At 39.6% G+C, this 18039-nt stretch overlaps 1 protein-coding gene across 1 annotated transcript in view; it reads left to right on the plus strand.

Annotated features, from left to right (window-relative positions):
* Positions 1 to 1114: 1114 nt before the first annotated feature.
* The window catches only part of LOC142382522 (transmembrane protein 132D), a 30344-nt gene continuing 13419 nt past the window's right edge, over positions 1115 to 18039 (plus strand). The window contains exons 1-3 of the mRNA XM_075468496.1: positions 1115 to 1563; positions 11050 to 11926; positions 16974 to 17111. Of these exons, the coding sequence (XP_075324611.1) occupies positions 1404 to 1563; positions 11050 to 11926; positions 16974 to 17111 (1175 nt within the window). The 5' untranslated portion in view covers positions 1115 to 1403. The remainder of the gene's footprint in view (positions 1564 to 11049; positions 11927 to 16973; positions 17112 to 18039) is intronic.

Genomic DNA, 18039 nt, shown 5'->3' on the forward strand with positions numbered 1-18039 from the left:
AATCCTCTTTATTAACCAATAAAGCCCCATTACAGCTGCCACAACAAGTCTGCAAGTTATACACAACAGCGTGAACAAGTAACTTTTGTTAGATAGAGATAAGTCAGCATGTGTAGGCAGCACTGCTGCTGAGGGGTAACTATTAAAGCTTGTGTTTTGTGTCAGTAAGATGGTGGACAGTTGTATTTTCTCAAGCTGACCTTAAAGATGCAACTCAAGACTGCTGCACCACTTTCAGGCAGCTCGTGCACATGAACACACAAAATGTTTCAATTTTCCTCTTCTGGTCACCAGGTTCCCTTAAAAAAATAAGTTTAAATAAGTGGAACACCCAATAATCTCAGAGGTAACTGGTCTGCAAGCAGTTGTGTGTGATTCACCTTTGGTTTCTTGATATAGAGTCTCTGTTCTACCATCAGAGGGCACTAAAAATCCACCTGATGCTTTCAAGCATTAGGTGACCATTCTTATTAAAGCTGCAGGATGTTACTGACTTAATGTAAAAAACAGTAAAACTTTTCATATTTGGTCATACTTAGAATGTAATGTGAAGAATATACAAGATGTGTATATGAATGATAGGCAGTTAGGTTCTGGCAAAGCGGCAATATGATGTATTTGAAAATAATTTGATGACTTAAGGGGAAAATTAACCAGTTTTGTGATTGTACATAATAATTTACTGTGGTAGGAAATGAGTGTAATTGGGGTATTAATTGCGTGAAAGAAATTACTTTTCTAACTAATTTGGAAATACAGGCCATTAGCCAATTAGTATGAATAACACCTGATGGCCAAACATGTTTCCTCAGATGATAGAAATGGTGAAATAATGAAAAATATAATTTATGTAACATCTGAGCACGCTTCAAACAGAAAAGATAATTCAATTTTAGGGCTATTAATGATCAAATCAAATGATCAAAAGTCATCAAAGAGCCTGCGCGTTAAAATAATTTCTTCTGACACTAGACACAAACCTCACGCAGGGTTAATCCTACCAGCGGTGTGCCGGACGCAGCTCCCTGAGAGGATGAACCGTGACACATGATGAGTTTAGTGTCCTGAGGTTTGTGCACAAGACAGTCAGAGATCTGCAGACAGCCGTTAAACACCGCAGACTCTCAGGCGCGGTGGCAAGACTTGGAGACAGACTCGATCTGAACGGCACGGATATAAACGCGTCGTTCTCCGCCGCATCGTTTCAGCTCACGTCCTCCGATCGGATACAAAGTTTTCAGGAGAGACAGTTCCAGGATCGTTGCGCACAACTTTTACGCATAGCCGAGGTGCTGCCGATGAACAGATCTCGATACGCGGTCCATTTACCTGCAACGTGGACTAAACCACCATTTCTACTTCCACAGGTGCGAGTATGGTGAGTGCGCGAACTGCGGGAATGAATGAAACAATTTGCTCCATACTCTGCTGAAACAACCACACGGACGATGGGGGGTTGCCTGGAACAGCGAGCAGCTCGGCGTGCCAAAATGAGCTTTGAATGTCAGAGCTGGATGATTTTACAGATTGTCTTTGCAAGTATTACAACAGTACTCACACAAGGTAAGCAAGTTAAGAAAAAGTATTTGCTTGTTGGATTTTTTTAAATCGAAAATAAAGCTAACCTTTAAGGAATCAGTACAAGACCAGCCTAAGTGCAGCGAAGTGTCCTAAGCTTCTTGGGACGGCCCCTTTTAATCTTTTACTGTGTCTTTGATAACAATTGAAAACAAATGAGCTGGTAGGCTGAATTCTCGTTTTTGTGCATTATGTTCCTGAATGCAGGTCATACTACTCTCAGCAAGACCACCAGTAAAACAGCTTTCTCTAAAAGTGTCAATTCTAAATAAATGCCTCTTATTTGTGTTACTAACTTACTAACTTACATCTTACTCAACAGTTACACAGTATCACAGCGAAGCTAACAAGATCATAATTAGGTGTCTTACTGGAGGCAAAGAGGTGTTAAAGCAGTAAGAAGGGCATTTAACAGTTAGGAATAAAATGACTAGATGGCTATATAACCAAATTTGAGAGATGTCTTAATGCTCAGTTCTCTCCCTACTTTTTCCAAAACTAGGAACTCAATTTTCACACTCAGTAAGGCAAACATGAAGCAGAAAATTTACATTCCAAACCTGATAATGAAAAAGGAGGGGAAAAATAGCACAACAGAAAGACATTAACTGCAAAGCCTAGAACTGCTCCTTAGACAGCCACTTCTTGGGAACGGACATGGGTTGATTTGTAATAAGAAGAGAAAAAATTGAGAAATTGTGATAAAACTGATTTTTAAAGCAGCTTTGAGAGTTTCATTGGAAATTGCAATCCTAACCAATCAGAGCATAAGCTTAAGCCTCCCTCAATCTCTCCGACTTTCCTGCCCCTTCTCTTTCCTTATCTTCTCCATCCTGTCCGCCAACATTTCAGATCCTTGCTTCCTATATGAGTCAGACTGGATCTTCTTTACATGTTTGTGCATTATAAAGTACTTAAAGCATCTAAGATGAAAAATCAAAGCTGTAAAGACTTTTTTAATATGAAGAGATTTGACCGAAAGAAGCATTGTAGTCTTTCAAGCCTGGGCCTGTTTTGCAGTTTTGCTCTCGTCCACAAACATTTCACCATAATGACATATACCACTAAACAGAAAAACAAATGACTAAGTGAGTCTTGATCGTCAAACAAATGTCACCAGTGTAATGTTTTGAAAGTTGTTTTTGGTTAACCATTATACATTGTGCACAAGCAGAGGGCTATGAACAGATGTGAGTAAATCCCAGTGTTCGAGACAATTAATTTAATTGGGTTCATAATATTTTCAGTAGATATCATGAGGACATCAGATTTTAGCACTTGAGTTTTAAACATTTAAGTTCATCGTAACTATCTTAACATGGGTGTCCTCACTGTTTTGCATCTGGTCTTTGAATATCCAATAATGATTGAGCTTTCAGCAACATTTTACAAAATTTGCCCTAGCAGCATTTCTGTTCTCCACTATATGCTGCTGGTTATCTCCCAAGTGGGCTAAATGTTCCAAAACACAACATCAATATAAAAATCCTTGTACTTAAGGTCCTCCTCATTGGCAAGCTGTCACGACCTAATGAGAATCCTTAATGCTCTATTAAAGTTAGATGCAGTGGAGAGGTCAGTTGGTCAAAAGATTAAAAACAAGCAGAGCTAACACTAGATTAAAAATTATCATTGACACAGGTGCATAATTAGTGTTAGCAGCATCTGGATAATTGCCAACGCTTTCTTATTTGTAAGTATTAACAGTAAGCTTATTTCTACGTGACCGACATTTAATTTAAATATCTGTGACAGCAAAATGAAAGAAAAATGATGAGTCAAAATAAATATTTTGATCTCTCAATTACTATTCAAAATACATAAACCCATTGCCTTCTGTAACGCTACTGGGAACGTGAAGCTGTATTGCACATATGGTAAAAACCATTAGCGCACATTAGAATTCACAGCGGATGCTAAGGCTTTGTGCATTTTAATGGAATAATAGAAAAGATTAATTACAAGGGTAGAAATAATGCTTAAAGACAAATACACTGAGCAGCTGTTGGTTGCCATGCCAATGCAGAGAAATGAAGACAAAGCTGCAAGACAAACTGCAGGGCAAAATATTCTCCATTACATATAACAGTGTTTTTTATTAAAACCAGTGAGGAGGAAAATAGTTCTCAAGTTGATAAGTAATCTTTATCAATCTTAACTCAGATACAGGCCTCGGAAAACGTCAGCTAAAGTACTAAACTTAGTTCATGAAAAGGACAGCGTTGTATTTTATTTAAAGCTGCCGTCGGCAGGTTTTCAAAATTCCGAGTCTAAAGTCGGAAAATTCGAACGGATCCAACTTTCAGGTCCCTCCCCCTCTGTGGACGAGGTTGTGCATGTGAGTTCACACCAGTGTGCGCGCACACAAGCTGGGGGCAGACTCACGCTCAGCATGGAAGACGTGGTTGGTGACTGTTCTGCTCAGATAATAGATAAATAATAAACCTAACGTGATTGGTTAAAAACAGCCGGGAGCGCTCGATTTTTGCAAGCACAATTACAGGCTTCAGAGGGAGCTACAGAATTCGGGATTTTTCCTAAACAGCCTATTTAATATTATATCCCATGACAGTTCAAGCTAATATGACTAAAAAAAAGTTGCAGACGGCAGCTTTAATTGGATAGAATTCGGGATTTAAAATAATAAAAGAAAGAAATATTTGTTTAGAAATGGCATCCCATCGGCATCCCAACACTGATGCTTTCTGACTCAGTCAAGGAAGACAGAAAGCTAAATTTTTCAGAATTAGAGATTTGAGAGGAAGGAACAGCTGGAAAAGTTGGTGCAGCGGATTTGCTCTCATGATTTTCAGTTGAAGGCACCTATTTTGTCACCGCAGAAGTTTTACTTACATTGCCGGGAAAAGTGAAAGGGTTAATTTCTCAACATGCAATTTACATTTCCCTATAAATTCTGTATCTGAATGCTCTCCTTCCAGGTTAATGAATAGCGAGTGATGTCACAAGGTGAGCTAACTGTACAGGGATGATCTTGCATGTGTTGTAATTTGTTACTACAGTCATGGTGTTTCCTCCCTCTTGCACGCAGTAAGCTAGTTTAATATTAACTCCAAATGGAGCTCTTGCCAGCACTGGTATTACACATCACATCTGTCACTGCGGCCACTGGCAGGCAAAGCCAGTGAAGCCCAGATCTTGATTTCAGTCTAACCCTACATCGTGCAGCGCGTTGCCCACTCAGTAATCATGACTGACACCTTTGTCTGTGTGTGGAAAAACAAAAATAAAAGATGCTGCTCAGTAGACGTGGTTGTGACATGTACAGTATAGTCATTGCTTTGAGAACCACCAGGCCATGTTGACAGGCTTTTTGCTGGGGTGGAAGAGTGAGGATGAAAGATAGAAGAGAACTTGACAGAGAAACTCATCAAATGCCAGTAGCCATAAAGTGTACGATGAATGATTTTGATATAATGATTTTGATGCATGAAATTAATCATTTAGGGACAAACCACACTCTATATGACATCTTTTATAACTTTTTTGTAAATTTTTTAAAGAACGATTTTAATTTATTCTGTAATTTAAAAAACATCTACAATAGAAATTGCCCCTTTTCTGTGTTACTTGCGATTGGTATGATACTTTTTTAATATGCTGTTTTCAGTATGCAGGAACAAGCTTTGTGCAGGCATCCATTGCTTGTAATTATTAATTGAAACAGAGTAAACGTCAATATGTTTTTTCTTAATCCACATAAATGGTAAATGCACTCACAATTAAGCTTTTAGACCAGATCAGACATTTGTTTCTGATCTTTATATGAAAATTGAATCTATATTCTCTTGGAATCATTTTTTAATGAAATCAAAGAGACTTTCATTTTTAAATCTATTATACCAGTTTACTAGATGACACAAAATAACTACTGCATAGATACAGTATACTTATGGAAGAATAATGAAAAAATATTACATCAAAATGTAGTCTTCAGGTCTTTTATTTTGACATCTTCAATCTGAAAATGCCATTTAAAATCCAGTTCTCAAATACTGATTTAAACCGTATGCCATTAAATGTAAGATTTTACCTTTCTTCCCCCTATGAAGAAAGGAGTTCATCTAAAAGAGGTGAAATTGGGGCAGTTGAAAAAACAGTTAACGCACAATTTAAAATGTAACTTGTTGAATCACCAATCCTATATCATTACAGCAGACTTTGATATTTACGTAGTTTCTGTCGGTAATTAATTCTGCATTCATCTGAGCAGCTTCTGGCTGTTCATAGAAAGCATATCAAATTTTAATGTTAATTTAAATATTAATTTATCTCTTAAGAAAACAAAACTTAGATTTCTTTAGATACAGCTTCCCAACAATACATAGAAAATAGGAATGTCCCGATCAGGTTTTTTTGCCTCCGAGTCATTTGATTTTGAGTATCTGAGTACCAAGTCCCGATCCGATACTTCTACAGTACATTAAAAAAATGAAGAACAGCGAAGAAACAGATCCGGGATGTCCCTGATTTTTTAATTTTATTCACTTATTTTATCATTTAACTAATTTAATTATTGTTTGAAGTGTTTATTAGTTTTATTAATTTAATCATTTAATTAATCAAGTAATAAACAAATCCACATTGTAGTTTAGTGCAACAATGTCTAATATAAAAATGAGCAGCAGCTCAACTTGAAATACCTGGCAGGCATGTAAACAAATAAGCAAATAAAAGTGCCACAGTGTTATAAAGTAAGGCCAGTAATGTGCTTTTCGGAACTGCACTTCTAATTCTTACTCTCCTCCTCTGGCTTCACAGAATGAAATGTTCGTTTTTCTTGATGAAAACCAACATCTCTACCTTGTCAGGTTTGAGCCTGTTCCTGTTCTCATCAAAGATGTTAGCCATGTCCTCGCCACCTTTTGAAATCCCAAGTTTGCATATGTCACAGTTTGCAATCGCAACGTTTTTGTCATCCACTTTAAAATACCTCCACACAGCAGACATTCGCGCCGTGTTCTGCTTCGCTTTGCGGCACGCAGCAAAGTGACGTCATGCCGCATGCGTTATTTCTGTTTGGAGTTGAGACCATAGACATAAAAATTTGGGGATTTATGATTATTGTAGTTGGGGATATACACCGTCCTCAGTCGAAATAAATGCAATGTGGAGGCCTTAGAGACCCATCCAAGATGGCGGCAGCTGATACGTCGGCTCCAATAGGCAGCGTCAGTCTATGAGGCGTCTACGTATATTATGTCCATGGTTGAGACGGTCTGACTCTGTACCACCACATAACAGTAAATACTAAGCTGTTATTTTTTTCCCCATTTGTTTTTAAATATATTCTGATAAAAAAAATAATGAGAATAAAAATACATATATAGATGGGCTATATATCCGATCGCTGATTGGGATGAAACGTCCGATTCCGATCGAGTCAGAAACCACATGATCGGCCCCGATTTCCGATCACATGATCAGATCGGGACATCACTAATAGAAAACATATCAAATTTGACTATTTCACAAAAAACATTAGCTCATCTTGAATTTGATGCCTTTGGGAGAGGAATGTTGTCGCATTCTTGTCTAGGTGCTTAACAGTGCTGGGTCCTCTTTGTTGTATTTTGTGTTTCTGGACTGCAGACCGGCAGGCCAGTCCAGCACCCAGACTCTTCTACTGTGACAAAGTAAAAGTTAATTAAAACTGTGAGCAGTGATATCGGCCCTCGCTGCCAAGCGCCGCTCCGGCCTTGCGACCGCGGGAGTGCCGGCACCGCTGCCCCGACGTGGCCATCAACGCCGTCACGCGTTTCTTACACCCGTCCATCAGGTGGAGCGTGCGACGAATTTCCCAAATCGCCTTCAGTGCACGTCAGTACGACACCAGTGGCACGTGTTCAGAGTTGGACCGATATCTCACCTTCCAGACAGGAGTTACAGTCACTTCCTGTTTTGTGGGGGCGGGGCTTTTAGCGATGGCAGATATGTACAACGCCAACGTGTCAAGCGCTGCTACGTAATGATGCACAATAAATATGGTGCAGATCGGATGATGTCTCAAGGAGATATAGCTGTTTAAATAATCTAGGGGCGCAGTGGAGTCACACTCCAATATAATCCTATTGGGCTCTTTAGAGGTTAACAAATGTCATTCATATCTAGTTTGGTGCAAATCGAGCCGAACGTATGCAAACGGCGAGGGATTGGAATTTGCCATTCTGCCACGCCCACACTATTTTGTATGTCCTGACAAGACGCACAGGTGTGCTGAGTTTCATGACTGTCGGTGAAAGCATGGCTTGGGGCTGATTTTTTTTAGATGTTCTAGGGGGCGCTGTGGAGGCATTAGGCCATGCCCATCAAATATTGGACTGCACAGCTGTTGGGGGGTGGATTAGGATCGATCCCAGTGAGTTTGGTGCATCTCGGCTGAAAACTGTAGAATTTAGAGCCAAACGTATGGTAACGGCGCAATGTCTGACTTCGCCACGCCACCACAACCACGCCTTCAACTGAAAACTGTTGGTGCTTTAAAGCAAGTGAGACCAACTTGTTATCTGTATTCTGACACAAGATCATGTTGATTAGGTGAAGGGGGCCAGAGATGGAGCTTTCCAAGTAAAAAAAGTGACTTCCTGTTCTGAGGGGGCGAAGCTAAGATGACGTCAGCATATGACCACATAGGACCGTCGGGCATCCAACATGGATGACTCATACCAAGTTTGGTGCAGATTTAACTTTTTACAGGAAAGTTATAGCGTTTCGTTTACACTGGCGAGTGCGCCAAGTTTGCCGCTTGGCCAAGCCCCTTAAACATGCTCAAAAACTCAAGATTTTTGATATCTTTTGTTCCCCCATCCCTTAACTGCATACCGACCAAAGATGAAGTCCGTAGCTCAAAATCCCTAGGACGTGAAAATTTTAATACGAGGTGTGTAAATATGAAAAATGGCCAAAATTTGCCCTTTGAACCAAAATGGCTGCCTCCTTTTACGTTTTAGAGCATACCTCCAAGAGACTTTTGTTCTTGATTTGAGGCGATCTACATACATACCGAGTTTCAGATCTCTACGATGTACGGTTCGGGCTATCTCAAGTTAGGTGGCACTGTAGAGCAGTTTGGCCACGCCCACTTTCGACTCCATTAAAATCATGCAATTTCACGTGTGGTACAATTTTGGGTAAAGTTTGGTGAGTTTTCGAATACGTTTAGGCCTCCCCATTTGCGATTCCGTGTGGAGAAGAAAAAGAATCATAGCGAAGAAGAATAATAGTGAAATCCTTCAGATACAATAGGCCTTCGCAGCGCTTAGCTGCTCGGGCCTAAATATTGTCTTGTTGAAATATGCAAGGTCCTCCCTGAAAGAAGGCTTTGGAGCTGCACAAGCCACATGGCACTTCTACTCTTGGTCCAGATGAAGCAGAGTCCATGATTTTCAAAAGAATTTTACATTTCACACATCTGATCATAGAACACTTTTTCTACAGAAGCCCAGAGCGGACGTGGTACGTATTAACTTTTTTTTGATGGTTTTCTCAAGATAACAACATAATTATCTCGTATATAACGAGTTAATTTACCGATGGTTTTCGAGACCACTTTTTCTCCCCAGTCCGCCCCTGATTATATGTATTTCTGGCAAAAGTGTACCCATTTTTACCCCCTGTTCATTGAAAACTCAATAAAGTAGCCTATGAATCAAACATGGAATGTGGAGCGTTTGTGTAATTCTGCTTGTGAAAATGCACAAAGCAAATCCCGCTGATGTGACAAGCATTTGAAGAATGGAATCAGGTTTAACACACACCAATGATGCCGTTATCGATAACGGCATCATTGGTGTGTGTGCATCATTTGGTAACCATGGAGACGGCCTGGTCCCCTCAGCTGGTCACTGATGAAGTTGACTATATCAACAGGATCACCAAGGTGTAAACGCCTATTGAGCTGCAGTCGAGCCAGCCATCTCCGGCTACTTTATTCAATTTTCAATGAAAGGGGGGTAAAAATGGGTACACCTTTGCCAGAAATAAATATAAACACATATAAACAGGGGTGGACTAGGGAGAAAAAATGGCCTCGAAAACCATCGGTAAATTAAATCGTTATCTCGAGAAAACAATGATCGTTTTCTCGAGATAACGACATAAAAAACCATCAGAAAAAAGTTTATACGTGCCACGTCCGCTCTGGGCTTCCGTACTTTTCCACTTTGCCTCAGTCCGTTTTAAATGAGCTGTGGCCTAGAGAAGACAGCAGTGTTTCTCAATCATGTTCCAATATTAACCTGCATTTGGGGATGCCACAGTGACCTGTGTTCACAGAAAAAGGTTTTCTGGAGGTTATCCTGAGCCCATGCAGTGATTTCCATGGAAGAATCATGTCTGTTTTAAATGCAGTGCCGCCCGCCCCAAGGCCAAAGATCACATGCATCAAATTTAGATTTTCAGTCGTCTCCCTTGCACATGGAGATGTCTCCAGAATCTCTGCATTTTTTTTATTGATATTATGAACTGTAGATGATGGGATATTCAAAGTCTTACAATTTTACTTTGGGTAAAATTATTCTTGAATTGCTCCATAATTTGTAGACACAATGTGTTTTGCAGATTGCTTAACCTCATTTTTATTTCCTCTCCAAGGTTTCCTTCTTCCCCCAATCATGTTATTGATCTGCTACCAACAAAGCACCTACAGAAGCATATACTTTTCAGTCTTTGGCTGCACTCATCCTAACTTTTTTGAGACATGATACTGCAATCAAATTCAAGATGACCTAATAATTTTTCATGAAATAGTAAAATGTCTATTTTCTTTTGTGAAAGAAATATCGGTTTATATCAGAATCATTGCTTTTCAATTTACCTTACTTTTTAAGCATTGATTTACTTTTTACAGTGTCTCAGCTTTGTTAAAATTGGGGTTGTAATGAAACTATCTCCTCTTGAGTTATGTATCCGTAGCGTCCGTACTCAGGAAATGGTCCGTTTCTTGTCATTTCAGTTTTACCTTACAATTGAGTGGTCTGACGATTGGGAGATCATAGTAGTTTATTTTTTTCCATGTTCAACTCTTATCTAGTTAGTCTAGAAGTCTTAATGCTTCATTAATGTTGCTCACATTTAGGTCAAGAGTTATTAAGGTGCAGTCTGGTATGAGGACACTTCTAGCTCAGCATAATGGTTTCAATACCTGGTTCATTTAAGGTGCACATTAGAATTGGATACATAAAAGTTTTACCAGCTCATATTGTTTGTCATACTACGTACAGCGTAAGCTTAAAGCTTTATCTCTGAAGCCGATTTAATTCTTTGATGCCCTACTCAGCTGATCAGTTGGCCTTGGCAGACCTAATGCTGAAGTATTTGCAGTTTATTCTCAATTGTAGTGTATCAAATTCTTAAGTTGTGTTTTTTTTCTACAAGTCGTGTGGCTTAGATATGTGGTTATTAGATTTTCCCATATCAACAAGCGTACAACAATTTTATATTCTTATCTTACAGATTTGAGCAGTAAAGAAGTGGCTGACAGTAAGAGTCCAGTGCCTTTCCCTGTCTCCTTGCCAGTTGACTACAATGTTCGAGAGGCTGACTACCTCCTTCTTAAGGAGGCTGGGCAGGACTTCATGAGGAACTCCAGCATGCAGAGCCACACACAGCCCTTTGTTATTTTAAGAGCCAGCCGCCAGCCAACTGTCAATGCTAGCTATGGAAACATGTCCATAGAGAGGGTTGTGTCACTGGACCTGGTCCAGTCAGTGCAAGTCTTTAATGCCCCGGAGATCTTTACATTTAACTGGAAAATCCAGGCCTTCGTGCTGACGCCTCTGGTTTTCTCCTCCAAGCCCAAAGTCCGTGTCCTCTTCTATGTCGCAGGGAGGGATTGGAACAGTGGGGAGATAGCTGTGGATGAGCTACCATGTGTGACGGTATATGCTTTCTGGCAAACACAGGAGGTGAGGGGTATCTGTGCCACAGGATGGGAGAGGGGAACCTGCATGGCTGAGCTGGTCCCTGCGCCTGGCTGGTTTGCTCCAGGGTCAGAGGGTACCAGTAGGGAGAGGCAGGATTCATCTGCTGGGAACCCTGTGGAACTGTACTACCAGGCCCAGCCTAGAGCCAATGGGAAGTGTAATTATGTGGATGGAAATCGTTGGGGTGGCTCACTGCAGCAGACTGAGTATGTTCCTGTCACTCCCATGCAGAGGATTGGGAGCGTGCGCCTTCTGCAGGTACCTAAAGGAATGGCGACACTTTCTCGGCTCAAGCTTGGGAACGCCATTGTCATACGGACATCCTCCAAGCCTCTGAAAAAGACTGACATCGCCACTTTCTACATACTCATGGTCAGCTCTGCTCAGCTGACTAACTTCACTCTAAGGTACAGTTGTGCTTGCTGTTCAATTCAATTCAAATTGGGCAGCTGTTTCACAGACAGTATTAGTCATTTCCTCTAATTCTTGCATAAATCCTGTGGCATCAAAAATAAGGCCATATTAGGGGCAGTGAGATATAGCATGGATTATGGCATTTCTCTGAAAATATCATAGTGGTCTTTCTGAGAAATGAGAAGATTATTTGCTTTTTGCGCAGCTTGATAACATTAAGGACTGTTTCAAGAGTGGTAGCCTGACACGGATCAAATAAAGTAATGCATGAATCAGTATTCTTAAAGGGCATGCTCTGTGTCTGCGCTGTATCAGTGCATTGCTGGTGAATATATGAATATTATGTGGATTAGTAACATGGCCCAAGATGAATTAAGACTATTCTGTTTTTGCAATGCAAGATGTTCCTGTTTTATTTGTGATGAGAGCATTTCAAGTACCATCTTCAATATAGTTGCTCCTCTGAACGCCTTTGTGACATCTTTAGTAATTATATTCCAACATTTTCAAAGTCATCCAGATGGAGCTCAAACAGAACCACACTGCGGCAAAGCTAGATTAGTCGAGTTTACCTGTCAGAGCAGACAGGCAGAGATTTAAACTAACCTGATTACAGACAGATCTTTTTTCCATTTTGTTATTATTCAAGACACTGTCTGGTTTACTCCAGCTGTTGAATAATGACCTGTCAGGAGGCATAAAATATTTTTTCTCTAAAATGTCTCAGTTATTAATTTGGTTTGTTTGAGCATGTCATAAATCTGTCGTTGTCTTTGAGTGGTGCCCGGGCAGGTGTTCTGACTTAAAAACCTGGCCAAATAAGAAAGTCCATTAAGACTGGTGTTCGAAAGTAGGTGGGTTCCTGAACAATAGTTACAGTCTGTGCTTATAAAACACTGCAATGCACAGTCAATATTTCCTAAAAAAAAACTTTCTGATTTAGTTCCATCTTGGCTTGCTTATTCATGCTCCAATGGAGGTGAGCAGTTGAGCAGACAGTCATGGATTATTAATTCTCTTTTTGAGTTCAATTGTCAATGCTGGAAAAGGTAAATATTGATTTTGCAGACAAGTGTGTATAGACTGACGGGTCCTCCTTGCCAGCTTACAACATTTCTCTCAAGTATTATTGCACCCAAATTAAAAAAAAAAAAAAAGATTAGGAGGGAGGTGTTTTATCCAACATTTCATCAGTTGTAGGGGTTTACTGGGGTATTGTGGGAGCCATTAGATTATTTTGTAGATCAGCACTTCAAAATATGACATGTATTTATATTAATTATCTGGTTTCCTTTTTTTCCTGTGACTTTATTTTATCTGAAGCAATGAAGCCAAAAATGAAAACCTAATTTTCCCCCCTTCATCCTGTCGCTTTTAATCATTGTTGCCTTAACTACTTCACCTTTCCATCACTAAGAACATGAATTAAAAAAGTCAGTCCTGATGTCACTTTACTTTCTTCTTCTCTCCTTTCCTTGCTTTCTATCATCAACACTCAAAGTTAATTCCTGTCTTTGTCCTCTCCTCAAAGCTGTAACTATATTTGATGGGAAGTTTGGCAATCTTTGCAGCAATCAAACTTGATATGTCCCGACTGTTTATAATAGGGAGCTAGCTTTGAAATGTGATTTTTCATTTCAAAGACACTATGGACTAATTGCTTGATTCAGTTTCATAGTCAGTAACACATCGCTGCCCTCACCCAGCTTTTTTCCACATTAACAAGCGCCATGCATCCAAACTTCAAAAGCTGTCTGTGCACTTTATCACTGTCTGGATGTTCCATTAAGTTTTGCTTAATATTCTCTCATCAGCATTATAAACCTGTTATTGAGGTCTACAGCCCGAGTCAAGGGATATACACATTTGAGGGCGACTAAGAAAAAGACAAGCTCCACTTGTTCCAGCAAAATAAACCTGTCACTCTATGTGAGGCTTTGATCAAGGTCATAGTTAAAGTATTATCCTGCTATCATTCAACTAGCTTCACAAAGCGCAATTGGAGTGTTCCTTTGCACACAAAGTTGAGGTGAAAGTAATGTATGAGCATACAATTTTCTTTCTACTTGCTCTTCACAGCTAATAAAAGTCAATGATTAAGTCACAGCTGTTTGTCCTGTTTAAGGTAACACTGTGACATTCAATTAACATTGGGATTCTGAATCTATATTAAACTTTCAATGAGCTTTTGAAACAGTTAATATGATCCTTCATCTGTGTAACGAGTAGGGTTTTACATCCATTTCGAAAGCTGTGGTGCTCACCATCTGGCAGCAGTGTTGGCACAAAGGTCTCCCCAACTCCCCAAATTGCTCCATAAGTACGATAAGCACGTTGCTGATGGCTGGCCATCAGACTGGCTAAACGGTGGACATTTGCCTGCATAATTAATGATTGCATCTGTTTCTGGCTTCACTGGGGTTCACTGGTAGTGCTGTGGCATATAATGTCAAATAATTCACAAAGTTAAAGATTGGATCACAAATTATAACAGGGAAGTAATTACAAATCGCATGTGAGATCTCCAAAGCAGTACTGGTGACAGAACGCATCGAGAATGATGTGTCTTGGTCACATGAAAGAAACAATCTGCCCTCTTGGCCTTAGATCATACTCAGTTGCTGGTTTACTGTGCAGTGCGCATGAATTTTAAAAATTAGTTTTGCCAACTTTGTTGGCTTTATCTCTGAAGTCAGTGTCTGAAGAACTCTTCTTTTTTGTGCATTGACTTGTGTTAGTATTTTTACATGCGGGCATGTGCATGTAAGTAAATGAAGAGTATGTAAAAAGTGTAGCAATAGTGCCACTCGTGACTTGCCCGGTCAAAATTGAGATGGATAGCAGGTGCAGCACCTGAGTGCTGCTTTTCACATGCACTGTCAGCTTCAGTCTCCACAGTTATCTATCTTCTCTGGCCCGATGAGTCCCCCTGCCCGCTGCCTCCATAAGGCCTGCTAACTCAAGCCAAGGAGACTGGTTTCTGTTCCCAACCATCCAGAAGAAAGAAAACACCCTTTTGATTTTCCAGGGATTTATTTATTTACTTATTTTGATGGAGTGGAAGCTAAGAGATGGATATGTCTTGTTACTGCCACTTGTTATTAGTTAAACCCTGCTCTTCTAAGCTCAATACACAGAGGTGTTTCATCATGTCAGGGCATTATTAGATTAACAGCCCTAAGTTTTTCTCAATAATACACAGGACATGCCATCACTGTTACCTCACCAATTACAGGGGATTAAAGGTTTACATCATTGGAAGCAAACGGTAAAATCACACTGCAATTATTATTCTCAGTAGTCAGCAGTATTGTTATCAAATCCTGAAAAAGAAATGTAGAGTTGGTTAAACTAAAGCTGAGGTAGGCAGAGCAACATAGGAAGAAAAAAAAATCGCATTGCAACCTTTTATAAATAGTGCATGCGCTTGGATGCATTGCATGTGGATCGTGTTTTGTCCTCAGGATGTTTTTCAATTAAATATAAAGCAACTATAAGGAGCCTGTTAGCTTGGCTTGGCATAAAGAAAGGGAGCAGGGAGATTTCTACAATTGTTCTCATGGTTGTTTTACTTATTCATTAAAAACTAGGTAAATATAACATTTGATTACAGCATAAATTGTAATTGGATATCGTTGGCATTATATTATTGTCATTGTGGGTAATAAGGTGCAGCCACTTTCCATCTTGTGATCTGCTTAACCCTTAAGCCCTTCATGTCTAAAGTTGATCTTTCCTCACTGTGTGTTTCCCTCTCAGCTGTTGCCTTTGCTGCCTCAGGGGAATCTTCTGACTGAAAACAATTACCCCTTTCTGTTTTCCTCTGTCAGTTACTCTAATGCATAGAGAAGCTAGTTTCAATTACTAAAGAGAGACTATACAGCAACCTTGGCTACAGTAATGCCTTCTCTTTTCTGCTTTATTTGCTGTTCACAGGTAAAGGTGATTTAATAGGTTAGCTTTTCATTTGTAATTACAGAGTAGCAAACTGTGGTAGAATTGGTAGAAAGTAGGAGGTTATAGCCTAGTTTTTTATTAAAGTGTCCTATGACTTTAAAACTGTGGCATTAATCTGTGTGCGATTATCACTAAAAGGTTTTTATTTACAAGCCATTCATTGATTTCTCCTCTATGTGATGTGCTCCCTCAGTGAACTTGTGTTAATCAAAATAATGAGCTTCTGCAGTGAGCAGGTGGAATGGAAACGGGCAATCTTCATGATTGCGAGAGATCATACCTTTACTGAAAAAAAGTGCTGCTGTCTTATTGTTTAACTGTAACCTTAAACCCTTTTCTTAATTTCTTTTGAATTAAAGGAGCTACATTAATTCATGAGATAGAAATGCTGTTGTGTAAACAGGCAGTTCAAATCAGTCGCCTTTCTCATTACATGATGGATGTGCAAATGAGGGCTTCCTCACTTTGCACATGCAAACAAAAATGTGCAAAATATACACACCAATGTGTCGATATATCAATCATGAAGCGATAATTGTATGACTTGGTTTCAGATTTTTAAATTAAGAAGTAATACTTGTTCCATAGTTGCAGCATTGGGAAGGATTTTGTTTTTGCTTTTCGTGCCTCTCCTTACCCTCTCAATCCTTACAGAAGAGTATCTCATTAACATTTAACCTAGCGCAAGCTGCTTATGCAGGAGAAAGCCCACTGGGAAGGTCTGTTCTGCTGCATAATGCACACCATTTACAAATTAGAGTAAGTAAACTAATAATCCATCAGTACATTTTAAATCATGAGAGCACATAAGGCTAAATGGAAAAGATTGCTTTCTTTGCTCTCTCAAAAGAAAGGGGAGGGAGGAGTGGGGGTGGGCATGTATCACTAATTTTCCACATTTCCTTTTACAGGTTTGTGTGATTCATTTCTTTTGTAAGATTGCTGCCTATTTGTTCCAAAAAGCCTTTACTGAGATAACCCGAACAAGTGTTTTTAACGGTAAATGTGACAGGGAACTAAAGATGTGAAACACACGACAGACGTTTCACATTCTTGACCTTTTCATTTTTTGACTTTTCACAGAGCATCAGTAAAGAAAGGCGTGACCTTTCGAACAGCGACACCCAGTAGCTCTTTACTGTGGGACATCACTCTGGATATGGGTGCAGATGGAGCTATCGCTGTTATTTGTCAGAGAAAGGCCCCGATACCTGGAAAAAGGCAAGCCTATAGACTCTTCATGTTATTCATCACTCTCTATTCTGATCTGGGCTGTTTATTTGTTTCCCTTGTTGAACCTTGGTTGGGAACTGTATTATCTTATAAATATTTACTCTTGAAAGTGTGGTTAGATATCGGTGTGTCTTAGTCTCAAGTTGTTACTGTAAAAGAGGCACTATTGTATATCTATTCATTATTGTTGTCCTGCAAATCATATAGTCTCTGCACCTGAGGAGCAGAAGACAAACCGTCTGTACTGAACAAGTCTCACATCAGCTTACAGCATACTGTTCTGTGCCCTAGAAGGACTTACTCTGTAAGCACAGGCTGGCTGCAGGTGCTCCTGTAAACCCTCTAAGTGGGTCTTATCTTCTTTTGCTCTGTAGCCCACCTCCCTGCATTGTAATTATGTCTAAACATTTACCAGTACCTAGCGTCCATGCTTTCCTAACATGCAGAAAAACACATTTTAACCTGAGACTGTAGGATTAGAGATCCATGGTGAGTTACTTTTAGATGTAACAGTAATACTATTTACAAGACATCTGCAGGTTAGCTCATAGGGTTTCTAAGAAATACTGAATCTTATTTAACAGGGCTAGAAACAATCTCTAGGGCAGTTCCTAAGGATTAAGTAGGTGACTTATTATTTTTTCAACATTTGGGATTGTGCTGTGTTAGCAACCTTCTACACCCACACCACCAAACAGCACACACACAGATGCCGAACCTGCTTCTCAATATAAAAATGGTGTTTAGAATTTTAATTTCATCTATGTGGGACTGTTATATTTTGTGAACAGCTATTCATAATGCTTATTTAGAAAAACAGATGGTACTACCTATGACATATTTAACTGTAGGAAAGTGCTTTCAGAATCGATTAATTTCATCCGTCACGTCGCATGCTTTAATTTTAAGTTACATC

The sequence above is a fragment of the Odontesthes bonariensis genome, chromosome 6, assembly GCF_027942865.1.
Source record: "Odontesthes bonariensis isolate fOdoBon6 chromosome 6, fOdoBon6.hap1, whole genome shotgun sequence".
Lineage (NCBI taxonomy): Eukaryota > Metazoa > Chordata > Actinopteri > Atheriniformes > Atherinopsidae > Odontesthes > Odontesthes bonariensis.